This window comes from Dipteris shenzhenensis, chromosome 5, assembly GCF_047967505.1.
Source record: "Dipteris shenzhenensis isolate YYH24624 ecotype China chromosome 5, Dip_SZ_1.0, whole genome shotgun sequence".
NCBI lineage: Eukaryota > Viridiplantae > Streptophyta > Polypodiopsida > Gleicheniales > Dipteridaceae > Dipteris > Dipteris shenzhenensis.
The window spans coordinates 18,808,374-18,821,387 of NC_141600.1; the positions used below are offsets into that span (position 1 = coordinate 18,808,374).

At 40.8% G+C, this 13,014-nt stretch overlaps 1 protein-coding gene across 2 annotated transcripts; it reads right to left on the minus strand.

Annotated features, from left to right (window-relative positions):
* Nucleotides 1-428: 428 nt before the first annotated feature.
* Nucleotides 429-4,239, minus strand: LOC147901707 (tonoplast dicarboxylate transporter-like). 2 transcript variants are annotated; one of them, XM_087374636.1, is made up of 6 exons: nt 2,349-4,236; nt 2,212-2,255; nt 2,025-2,120; nt 1,784-1,901; nt 935-1,327; nt 429-742 (listed from the first exon to the last, which is right to left on the minus strand). In XM_087374636.1, the coding sequence occupies exons 1-6, from the start codon at nt 3,529-3,531 to the stop codon at nt 702-704; spliced, it is 1,875 nt and encodes a 624-aa protein (XP_087230762.1). In that variant the 5' UTR covers nt 3,532-4,236; the 3' UTR covers nt 429-701. The 2 variants fall into 2 exon arrangements, with proteins under 2 accessions (XP_087230762.1, XP_087230763.1); XM_087374637.1 differs by lacking the exon at nt 429-742 and having other exon boundaries at nt 1,138-1,327; nt 2,018-2,120; nt 2,349-4,239.
* Between the last annotated feature and the right edge of the window lie 8,775 nt (nt 4,240-13,014).

Sequence of the window (13,014 nt, forward strand, 5' to 3'; positions counted from 1 at the left end):
CTCAAACTTTTCTCATTCTCTCTTCGTTGAAGGTCCTCTCATATATGATATACCATTCTAGCAAGCTTTACTCTATGCAAGGGAAAGACACACTCTCTTCTCAATACAAAATAACCTAGGATGTATAATACTCCTTACTCCTAAGCAAACATCTTACGACTTAATTTAAGAAAGAGCTACAAAACCAAGGATAGCCTCAAGGTATATGACCATATGAGAGAGAGAGAGAGAGAGAGAGAGAGAGAGACAGACAGACAAAGATATGTGTAGGGGGAGAGGGCATATAGTGCTACGAGCAAAGTTCTTTTCCTAAGAGGAGGATTTGCAAAAGAGTGACTATAGTCAAAAGTTGGGTTACTAAGTGTGCAAAGGCATGCATTGTGACACAAAAAGTAGCGAACCAAGAACAATCAAATAGTTTTATTCTGAGAAATGATAAGTATACATCAATTGAGGGCCCCATTTGTGGTCTACCCAGTTCACCTTAAATAACCTTAGTCTCTAGAAAACCAAAAAATATACCAAAAATCATGTATATTCCAAAAGCATGTAGATTACCTAGGAAAGAGAAAAATGAGCTTTTATTTAAGGCGTGCAAATAAAGGCTCCATGATAATAAGAGGAAGACGTAGCTTATTGGCCCTAAAAGGAAGATCCAAATGTTGAGACAAAAATAAGGAATGGGCGGATGAAGAGCTTTTTCATATTTGAATGATTGAGTTGGTGTTGAAGACGACAACTCCTGCAGGGAAAAGAAGACGATAAAGTTAGCCATGGAGAGCATGGAGTATTAACTTTTAAGCACATTAACTAGACTGTTCGTGGAGCTTGAAATGGAAGAGGAGTATTAACTTTTAAAAGCACTGTTCGTGGAGCTTGAAATCGAAGCAGAACCAAAATATTTAGGCAAGAAATTGTCGATATGGAAACAAACCTAGAGTGGGCATTAAGACGGAGAGGAGCACGATGGCGGCAATCTTGAGGAAAACCCCAGGAACGGCCATGTCTTTTACCCTTATAGTATCCGTGGAGTAGGCTACCGCGTTGGGACCTGTTGCGATTGGCAGCATGTAGGAGAATTGGGACGCCAACGCAGCTGGAACCATTAGAAAGAGAGGGTGCCTGTTCATGGAGAGCGCGAGCTCAGCAGCAAGAGGCACAAAAATGGACGCGATGGCGGAGTTGGAGGTGAATTCAGTGGCAACACTAGTCACCACCGCGATGGCAGGTGTGATGGCCCAGTAGGGAGTGCTCTCCAGGAAGCCCATCTTGCTTGTGATCACATCAGACAGTCCGCTGGACTTGATTCCGTCTGCGAGAGCGAAACCTGCAATATACCGACACAGGAAAGCCCCGGCCCCCAATATGAGAGTTGGAACTTGGGAGACAGAGTGAGCAAACTTCCAAGCAGCTGATGGCGACTGGCTGGCGGTGGGTTGAAATTGTGAATTTGTGATGCGGAAGATTCTAAACAAGTGGATGGCTCCTCGTCGACAGAACGGCGAACACGTAGGACGTCGTGTCTCCTCGTGTGTCTGTCCGGGTGTACCCCGTGTGAGTATCACGTGTACACAGCTCTTAACGCCGAGGACCAAGCCTGCGACTCTTCGACCTTGTAGGAACTTCTAAACAATTTGATAGAGATTTAATCGATCGAAACTCGGCACTACTGAGAGTATTTGTGGTCGCAAGTGTGATTCGAATAGTCGCAGTTTTGGCACAGATTGTAAACAGCGACGGATCGACGGAACACACTAGGATGCAGATAGTTACAAGCACTTACCTCCTCCCACCAACAACAGGACGTTCCAGGGAATGTCTTTGCATTGCGCCCAGTTCATGAGTTTCATTTTTGGGTCGTTCGGATTGGGAATCACAAACAGCAGCACAGCCATGAGCACCTGCAAACCAGCGCAATGGATCCAGATTGCGATCGTTAATCACTCTAGACAGTACAGCTCAGAGGGAAAAATGATCAGTTCAATAGCAACACTGGAAAGCGGGGTTGATCACGAACAGCTTACTGTGACGGTGCCGTTGGCGGGGTAATCGTCAAACAGAGAAGCCCATCCTGCTGCGTCGCCGGTGAGGGATTTCGTAACCCAGAGCAGGATGAGGACCTACAAAGATGGCATGGGAAGACAGTCACAAGACGAGCAAAAACGTGGAGGCAGGCGAAATGAACGATTGCGGAAAGGAGTCGAGACGTACAAGGAAGACGAGGAGGATGATGATCTGGTCGGAAGTGATGGGACCTACAAAAACACGACAAGAGTATGATGAATCAAGGGTGAATGAATCAATGGAAGGATGAATGGAGTTGGGAAGAATCAAATGGAAAAACGCACCTAATTTTGCAAGCTCTTCTTCCATGTGAGCAGAGTGCAAGGAGGCAGAGACGGGTTTAACGGCAGAGGGGGGGCAGAAGAAGACGCAGACGAGAACCCAGAGAACAAGCACCAGAATCAGCGTCAACGGAACGGCAAACAGCATCCATTGCAAATAGTAAATAGGATCCTCCTTTGGAAAGTCCGTTTCCCATATGCCCGTAAACACCAAGTTGACGGCATTTCCCGTCAGGGTAGCCATTCCCCCTATCGTAACGGCCACCGCTATCGAGATTACAACTCCCCGGCAGAAGTCCAATTCCACCCGCAGCGCCTGCTCCGGATCCATGGTGATAATCGCCATCTCGTCTTCCGTGAGCGAAAAGTGCCGGGAGAGGCTGCGCTTGAGCTCCAGGACTTTCTGCAGCTTGCCGCCGTCGTCGCCCGGAGGCTTATTCCCCCCAGAATCGTCGCCAGGGAGCTCATTCCCTCCAGAATCACCTCCAGGCAGCTTGTTCCCTCCTAGATCGCCGCCAGGCAGCCTGTTCCCTCCGGATTGCTCTGTTCTCGGCTCCGGATGGAAGCCCGCATGGAGCTTCTGCTGCACGCCCACTGCCATGGGCATTAACATGGCCGCAGCTGCCGCATTGTCCACCCAGAAGCTGATCAACGCGGACCCCAAACAGAACCCGAATAGCAATAGCCTTGGATCGCTGCCAAACATTAGCACTATCCTTATCGCCATTCGCTTGTGTAAATTGTGATATCTTACGGCTGCCGCTAAAATGAACGACCCCAGTATTAGGAACATTGTGTCGTTGGCGTAGGACTTTGAGACAACGCTTGCTGTTTCGATCTCCAAAAATGGCAGGAGAAATAGCGGGACTAAGGCTGTGACCGCTAGCGGTATTGCCTCGGTTACCCACCATATGAAGACCCAGCTCATCACCGCTAACATCGCCACGCTCTTCCCTGTGTCGTCCTCCAGCTCCACCAGCAGTAGCACCAGCAGAGCCACCACCGGCCCTGTCACTATGGCGATGTCCTGCGTGTGTGCTCTACACCCCCGCAAGAACCTCGCCGTCCACCGCTTGGCTCTCCCCAGGAAAGACAACGACGACCCCCCTCCGCTTTCCGATGATGGTGCGCTCTCCTCACCCCCCCTCGCCTGCAGGAGCGGAGATTGTAGCCCTGCGAAAGCCATCGTCGCCCTCCACCTATGACGAAGAAGACGCAGATCAAGCTATATCCGAGGCCCTCTGCCCGCCATCGCCCCGCTCTTGATCAGATTTCCGCCATTGCCACACCCTTCCCCACAGCAGAGAAGGATCAGCGTTTGCGGAAGTTCATCTGAACCCCCATCCGCCACATCCGAGAAGCCGCTCACGCTTGAAGATGAAAATGTTAAGATGGGCCTGCGCAGAATGATCACTCTTTGCAGAAAATGCTCTCCGTCATGAAAGTGACATGTTCCCCCAATTATCCTTCCCTTTCCCACAGTTACATTCTCCCGAGTTACAACGTTACTGCCCAAATCCTTGCACTCTCTACTTCTCCTTTAATAGAGTCCGGGACAATCACAGACTCAAGAATGTTGCCCAAATCCTTGCACTCTCTACTTCTCCTTCAATAGAGTCCGGGACAATCACAAACTCAAGAATGTTGTACTGACATCTCCACCAACTCACAGATCTCAACCTCTCAGAACTTACATGTCCGTTCTAAGTACTCTTCTGCATCTGTTCCTATTCGTGCATCTCTCCTACTAACTCCTCTATATGACTCTATGGTTCTTGGTTGTCCTGTTTGTCTTCCTTCCTGCCTATATGAGGGCCAGGGACACGAGAGCCCCGTGGATCACACCTGGCCAGTGACGAACTGGAGGACGGAAGAAGCACAGCCGTGGTCTAACAAACTTCGGAAGACGAAGAATAAAATGTTCTTGCCCTAAGCACACGTGACAGATTCCAGAGACCCCCTTCATTTACCTAAATTAACTATGCAAGGTGAAAATAGCAGATGACATCATCGGCCAATCAGAACACAACACGATTCGTCGACTTTATCTTTAGTGAAAAATAGTATTCTGATTTGACATCAGGCATTACAGGAGAGCAATTAGCGTTCGACAAGGAGGCACATATACAAAGATGTTTCCAAATAACGAAAAATACATAATAAATCACACTAGCAGCTCTACCACATAAGACAAAAAAGGTGAGACGATGAGAGAGAATTTAGAATACTCCAAGTTTCAAAGAGTGTTACCTTTACAAAGAGAATTTAGAAGACATGTAACAAGCAAACTCCACCGAAAGCAACTTTGTAAGCAAAAAAAATTGAAGCATCACACTAAGAAGTTGTATGCATACTAAATAAAGGTGCCAAATTATGTACCTAGACCCCATGTTTCATCTTGTCACCCCATGAGACTTCATATTTCCAAAATGTGATCTATCTAAAAGGCTATTTTTCGTTGAACTAGCAACTGCATTTCAAATGAACTAGTACCTAGGTCATTGACCTAGTAACTTAGTCTCTGAATAAATTTTCTTTGTGTCCCCACTTCACACTTCCTTTCTCAAGAGCATTGCATGTTGGGATCTATAAAAAATCCACATGTGCAATGATACCATCATGCAAGAGAGTCTTGCCATGTGTCATGGGGCCTCTCAACATAGCGCTTAGTAACACCCTCTCATAAACTCGACCGCCTTTTGTGATGGCTTCCCATGGGTATGTAATTACACTAGGATTTGCAGAAGCCATGCCATTAGCATTGATACCATCAACAAAAATTTGTATTCAAGGCAAGCTATGGAGAAGTGAGCTAATGCCACCAAATGTCACATACAACCCATGACAAAATAGGGGATATGGTCTCTGTCTTTTCCTTATAACGATTATATGGCTTATAATGACTTGTAAGTCTTGATCTTTATGGTCATCGTATTCATTCAAAGATGGTCCATATTCTTTCCATATGGGTAGGTTCCATGAAAGGACGTATAGTTATACTAGTGTCATCCACATGCAAGATAAGTAGTCTCTTTATTACATGTGAAAGTTAGAGACTTTAATATTTGACCTCAACAAATGTTTGTCAAGTGTTTTGTTTACTCCTAGCAACAAAAGCAAGGAGGGAAGGATACACAAAAATCTTTATTATAAAACTTTACCATACAAGTTCCATTATAAAGAGAATTAAACTCTTTTTCACAACACTTGATGTCAAGGGGTATCATTAAAAAGTACTATTACTTCCATATCTAGATACCTTTTCTTCAAAATGGAAGTACTCTATCTATTGAATCCATGTGTTGTATCTATCTACTTTGATTGAAAACATTGACACTCTACGATGCTCCGTTAATCAATTGCATATAAATATCCTTTAATGCTTAAATTCAAAATTTGTCATTTCTGCTTATTGTATAAGTTCAATCATTATGCCCATAATGCAAGTTTCTAACCAATGATAATTGAATCTTCTTCAAGATTGTGTAAAAACATATGTTAGTCACATTATTTTGGTGCAATCAATAAAAGCAAGTTCAAATGAATTTTAAGAAATCAACGATGTAAAATTCATAGCTCGATGCTATATATCAAATTGTAAAAGGATATTTATGATATCGAAAACGAAGGTAAGCACTATCTCAAAGTGGGTGGAGGAGTCACTTGAAAAGTGCAAGCTCTCAAAGTTTCACATTATCACCATATGCATGATTGATGATATGGAAGGTATAATTCCAATATAAAATACTAGCAATATTTTGTGTGGCTCATTTTTTAGTTCATAGTATCAATAATTTATAAGATAACTTTATCTATTCCTAACCAAATTTTAGGAAAATAGTTTACAAGTTTCAATTTCTAATGAATGATGCAGACTATTATTGGTTGGGGTACATATAAACTGTAGACACCAATATAAATGTTTTACTTCTTAGCAAAACTGACACAAAAAAACCATCTATGATTGCTTGCTAAATGAATATTTATGAAAAATTTTATTGAACAATGACTCTATTTAGCATTCATGCTACATTATAGTGTTTCAAAGGGGACCTCAAAATGATTCTACCAAGTTTTTTAAAGGATCACATTCTAGACCATAGTTAATCTTTTATGTAAATTTCTTACACTAGTTAGTTCCCAAAAATTTATGAAAAAATGAGCCACTATGATTTTTAACCTTGACAAATATGCTAATTATGCAAGAAATGTGAGCACAATTTCACATAAGATTTGAGTAAATTAGATGTTTTGTATTACTAGTGCATCGAGAAATGATAGTTATACTGAGACATTATATTATGATGCAAATATTGAGACAAATATCGAGGCCCACACAAATATTGACATTTTCATAATGCTTCAGAAAAGCCATTTCCTCACAAGTTCCAGCCTATATCTTGTAGTGTTTGTAGGTGTTCATTACGGTTGTTCTTTCACCATTGCTATGTGGATTCATTTAGTTACTACGTGCTTTTGCTCTCATTCTTGAAGCAAGACCGGTGACTATATTCACTACTACAAACTTATGTCATTTGATGCAAACCTACCAAGCTTGCTCTACTCCATCTAATTCGAGCCTGTCAAAGAGATTATTGGTATTATGCCTAAATGAATTTGCATACTCATCATCAATTGGCTCTCAACCAATTAGATGATTCTACAATCAACTAGAGCTATCTATGAGGGAGTAGCATAACAAGAAAAGCATTTAACATTAAACCAAATGCAATAACTACAAAAAAAGAAAGTAGTAAAGATACAAAGTATGCATCAAAGCGGCCTCGATGGCCACTCCTAAGATTAAATAGTCCTATCTTCTCTTGTCAGCAGGTGTGTACAACATGTCATTGCTACCTTTGCCCATTGGGGTCATCTCAAAATGCTTTTTGCCTTGTTCCAATCCTTTTTACAGTTACCATTACGGTCTTTGTAAATATAGGACTTACAGAACACAAGCTTGCATCAAGGAACATGCCTTTTTTGGGACTAGTTTCTCCACACATGGTGGGCAGAAACTTTTCCAACATCTAGTATGATTCCCGAGAGCCAAATTTCCTAGATGGTGATCCTATGTAAGGAATATGGACCCTCTAGTAACACTTTTAATCTTAGGGACTTGAAGTGGATACTCACAAAATTTCAATTAATTGTCAACTCATGTGGATAGACTTGTTTCATAGAGTGAAAGTCATGAGGTGGTCAAAGAAGATGAGTGATGGGGGATTGCTAGATGAAGTCAAGCATATGATAACGAATGTTAATCAAACTACTAATGAGAGATTTCAGATCCTAGCTCCATTGATGGGAATGTCCTAAAGAAGGTACATAGCACTATGAAAAAGGAGAAATCTTGACGTACCTAATGGTAGAAAGTGTGCAGAGCTTGTAAATTGAAAGAGCATCATGGGTGTGAATGCCCAAATGTCATTTGTGAGCATTATTCGAAAAGCAGGTATAAAAAAGATGCCTATAGAAAAAAGTTATATAAAGTTGACAAGTGTGAACCAGGCCCAAGTAATCATAAATTGAAGTTGATAGATTGAGAACCTAAAAAGTACAACAGGTGTCCAAGGGCAAGGCAATCAAGGGATCATTTGCTTCAAAAGTGACTGAGATTAGGTTCAAGAGATGTGAATCACCCTTTCCAACAAACAATAAATCGGTATGTGTCATGTCCAAAACTTCAAATGCAAATAAAAATAAGAAGGAAGTTTCTTTTAGTAATGATCTGCCTAACATTAAACAAAGAAAAGGAAATCTTAGATGCTCCCAGAAGAATAATGAAATTTGAATGAAAACCCTTCCCCTAAGCTCTACAGAGTAGGGGAAAGGGCCCACTCTCCAAGCTACCTTAAAGGTCAAATTAACACCCATCTTCGTAACTAAGGATTTAGCATTGGCCATTGGGTGTCACCCATCTTTGTAACTAAGGATTAGCATTGGCCATTGGGTGTCACCCACTACCAATCCTCAGACAAGTACATTCAAGGTTTTGCTATTCCTCCTTCTGTCTTCTTCTAGGGAATCTAATATGAACTTATTTTATGTGGGGCTGAAATACCTTTCTTGACCTCCATTCCAGCATCAAGCCAGCATCCCTGCCTTCCCCTTGGTTATCTAATTCAGCGTGCTTGTTGGCCATTCCTTTCATGATTTTATCATGACTCCCTTCCATAGTACCCTATGTGGCTAACATAACCTTACTTAGCTGCTTAGTTTCAAATTTCAACTCCTCAGGAGCCTGGCTATAGCCTAGGGAACCATGAATCAGTACAAAACTTAAGGACTAAGTGTCTCGATGATACAATTACAGGATATGATGCTCTCACAAAACATTCACAAGACATATATTATAGTGTTGTTGAAGGGGGTGAAACCCCTCCTCAAACCCAATGCAGTGGAGCAAAATTGCTTACAAACCAAGCTATCGATCTCGATGGTCAATGTGTCAAATGGCACACAATTCAAGCATGGTTCAGAGGGGAGACTCTACCAAGTTCCCCTCAAGGGTCGCAGGCATAGTGGCATTGTGCAATCTCAGTGTTTGATTTTGTTGGTCATCCCTATATCATTAGGGAAGACAAAAGGATGGACGTCCCTGTGGAAAATAGCATCCTAGGATCAAGCAAGTCATGGATAGTGAGATGCTTATCATGATGTCCCAAACTTTGAGCAAGAATCCATGTGGACTTGGAGTTTTTCTCCAATACTTTTTCATGACAATTCAAATATAACTAGTGAATTTGGTATAGATGGGGTGTATAAAAATTTTCAAGCTAGATGTGATGAGTTTTAACACCCCTAAGGATAAAGAGCCTGTAGTGGGGTATGTTGATTTTGAAAAATTAATCTAGGAACTTCTAAGAATCCTAAGAACATTCATATAGGTGCTACTCTTGATTCAACCATGCAAAATGGCTTTGTGGTCTTTGTGAAGAATTCATGGATGTATTTGCATGGACTTATAAAGATCTAAAGGTGTCCATCCATCAGGGTTGTAGATGAGACACCACAAAATCGTTTCAATAGCCTTGTTGAAACTAGCTAATCAACTACAAAAGGCTAGCTATTTAGAAATTAAGAAACAACTCAAAGCAGGGGGTGATTTTTTTGGTTAGCATGTCTATTTGGTGTTTACAAGTAGTACTGGTTCCTAATAAGGATTTGATCATAGTATGTGTCTAGATTGATATTAGGAAACTTGATAAGATGATAGTTTCTTATTCCTACCCATATCAATCAAATTTATTATCAGATGTGGGAAAGGATTTGATCATAGTACATGTCTATGTTGATATCAAGAAACTCGATAAGGTGATAGTTTATTATTCCTACCCATATCAATCAAATTTATTATCAAATGTGGAAAAGGAGATGTACAATTTATTTATTTATTTGCAAGGTACAATGAAATCATTGTGGCTCTCAAGGATAAGCCAAGACAACATTCTGTCAATGTTTAGAGTTTTTCTAGCCATGTCATGACCTTTGCACATAGCAATGCTCATGGAACTTATAAAGCGTTCATGAATAATTGATTCCTTTGGTAACTTGTTGTATTAAGAGTTAAGATCTTCTTGGATGATTTGACATTGGGTAGCCAAAACCTTTGGACAAGCTTTGAGAGGTATTCAGTAACTATAAGTTTCATTCATTTGCTACCCTAAAAAGTGTATGTTTGAGGTGCCCTTTGGGGTGCTATTGGGACATGTAGTTAGCTACAAGAGAAATGCAAACCACCCCAAAATTTATTGAGATTTCATAAGCTACTCGTCCCTCTGAATGTTTTGAAATTGAAGGGTTTCTTGGGATATATAGTGTTGTTAGAGGGGGTGAAACTCGTGCTCAAACCCAATTTAGCATCAAGGACATCTATGATATTATTTATTGCAATGGAGCAAAATTTCCCACAAATCAAGCTATCAATTTTGATGGTCAATGTGTATCAAATGTTGTAATTAATGTAAGGTTAGCTGTTAATGTCATGAATTGCGAGACACATGAGAAATTGAGCCTTAACTTATTGGGCTAGGCATTCCAAACCCTATGTATGGCACGTCCAGAGGGGAGACTCTACCAAGTTTCCCTCAGGGGTCGTAGGCATAGTGGCATTGTGCAATCTCAATACTTGGTTTTGTTGGTCATCCCTCTAAGACTGTAGGATGGACATCCTTGTGGGAAATAGTATCCTAGGATGAGGCAAGTCATGGATAATTATCAATGCCCATCCTGATGTCCCAAACTCACAACAAGAATCCATGTTGAACTTGGAGTTTTCTCCAAGACTTTTTGATGATGATTCAAATATAACTAGTAATTTTGGTATAGATGGGGTGTATAAAAATTTTCAAGCTAGATGCAATGAGTTTTAGCACCCCTAAGGATAAAGAGCATGTTCTGTAGATGACTGTGTAATCAGTGTGTCTATCTCCTGTGTATTTGAGATTTCCCATTCTAATTCTTCATCAAAGATTACATCTCTAGAGATAATGACCTTTCAGTTGATGGGATCATATAACTTGTATGCTTTGCTCTCTTCGCTGAAGCCAACCATGATGCATTTGCATGACTTTGTATCCAATTTTATGTGATGATCATCATTTATGTGGGCATATGCTATGCAACCAAATATGCAGAGATGCCCAATGCATGGCTTGTGTCCAGTGAATGCTTCATAAAGTGTCATAGATTGAATCGGTTTAGTTGGAAGCCGATTAAGCAGTACTTTGCAGTGGCTATTGCTTCTCCCCAATACTAATTCAGAAGATGCTTCTCACTAAGCATTGCTAAAATACCATTCTTCCTTCAACTCTCGCATTCTACTGAGGAGTATCTGCACAAGTGAATTGTCTTTGAATGCGATTACTTCTGCAAAAGCTCATGAATGCTGAAGACATGTATTCACCTCCTTTGTCTAATCTCATGACTTTTATCTTTCTACTTGTCTTGTTTTCTACCATGGCTTTGAAATCTTGAAATCTAGAAAATACTTCAGATTTCTCTTTCAAAAAGTAGACCCAAAAATTTATGCTGTAGTCATCAATGAAAGTCAAGTCGTAAAGTGAACCATTGATGCTATGAGTCTGGGCATAATCCCATACATATGTATGAATAAAATCAAGAATACCTCATGCTAAAGAGGTGCTTCTGTCAAAGTTGGTTCACTTTTTTTAACCAAAGCAGATGCTTTGCAAACTTTTCCAAGAAACTGAAGCTTAGGAATTCCAATTGCCATATTTTGATTGCTTAGCTCTATCAAGCTTTTGAAATTGACATGTCCATATCTCTTGTGCCATTTTACAAAAAGTGGCATCTGTTGCAGTTGAGCTGACATGGCATGCAAATCTAGTACTCAAACTAGCATTTTGAACAAGCGTCCTTCCTTGATTGCTTTTCCTACTAGCTGATATCCTCTCGATTTGTCTCTGATAGTGTATTCATCAAAGATGACTCGATAGTTATGCTCTGTCATTTGACCAACTAATAAGAGGTTTTTGTTGAGTTCCAGAACATAGAGTAAATCTTTCACCAATCCTTTTGTACCAGTGAAATTGTTCATAGGGACAATGCCTTTCCCTTGAACTAGATTTGGTGCATTATCTACTGTGTAGATGGCATTCTTATGTCCTTCTAATGGTTTCATCTCTGTGAGCAATTCCTAATGCTTTGTCATATGAGATGATACACCATTGTCGATGTACCAAGGATCTTGATCTGGTTGATCAACTTGATAACTAAATTCCCCTTTCAAATTGCAATCAATGTCAAGATAGATTGTTTCAGTGTTTCGCATATCCTCGCTTGCAAGAAACATGTTCTCAGGCTCATTGGCATAATGATTGTGATTGGAATGTCAACCACGATGATTTCCTCTTCCGCAAAAATTCCCTTGATTGTTGCTAGATTGACCGCCTTGGTCTTACTACTTCTTGTGGCAATCTCTTTCATAGTGTCCAAACTTATGACAATAGTTGCACTGAATGTTTGACACATTCATGGATGCATTACCTCATCCTTGGAATCTTCCTCGATTGGAATGATTTCCTCTTTGTTGATACTGATGTTGCTGCGGATGATGCTGATGTTGATTCTGACTTTGATGCTGACTTTATTGTTGATGATGACTACTTTGTTGGAATGATCTACATCTGCCTCTATTTCTACCTCTACTTCTATCTGAAGCTATAAATGACATTGGAATGACCTTTGCGTGTGTGAATGGCCGAAGTCCTAAGTCCTAAGTTCTTCACCAAGTAAAACTGACTGCAGTTCTTCCAATGTTGGAATTTGCCATTGGATGACAATACTATGGACTAGATTCTCGTATCCCTCTCCTAGTCCATTCAAGATGACTTGAACCATTTCTCCTGGATTCATGGTCTCTCCTGCTACTGTGAGTTGATTGTTGTAATCCTTGATCTTGAGTAAATAAGCATGACCAGATTCACTATTATTGTGGAAACTCTCGTTGAATTGGTTTCTCAGTGTGAGAATCCTGGAAGTGTTCTTGGAGTCATAGCAAAAATATTCCATGCTTTTTTTGATGTCTCAACTGTGTTGAGTTGTCTTAGCATGACATCTTGCTCATTCTACTTGATTAGATGATATGCATATTTGTCTTTTTGGTCCCATTCTTCCTGTGCTCGGGCAATGGTAGGATCTGCTA

Bases quoted from the DNA above. Each gene is read 5' to 3' on its own strand.
- LOC147901707 (XM_087374636.1), bottom strand. From the start codon at position 3,531: ATGGCTTTCGCAGGGCTACAATCTCCGCTCCTGCAGGCGAGGGGGGGT. The intron at 1,902-2,024 runs GTAAGCTGTTCG...GCTGGTTTGCAG, and splicing joins CCGCCAACGGCACCGTCACA to GTGCTCATGGCTGTGCTGCT. The intron at 743-934 runs GTTTGTTTCCAT...TTTTCCCTGCAG, and splicing joins CGTCTTAATGCCCACTCTAG to GAGTTGTCGTCTTCAACACC.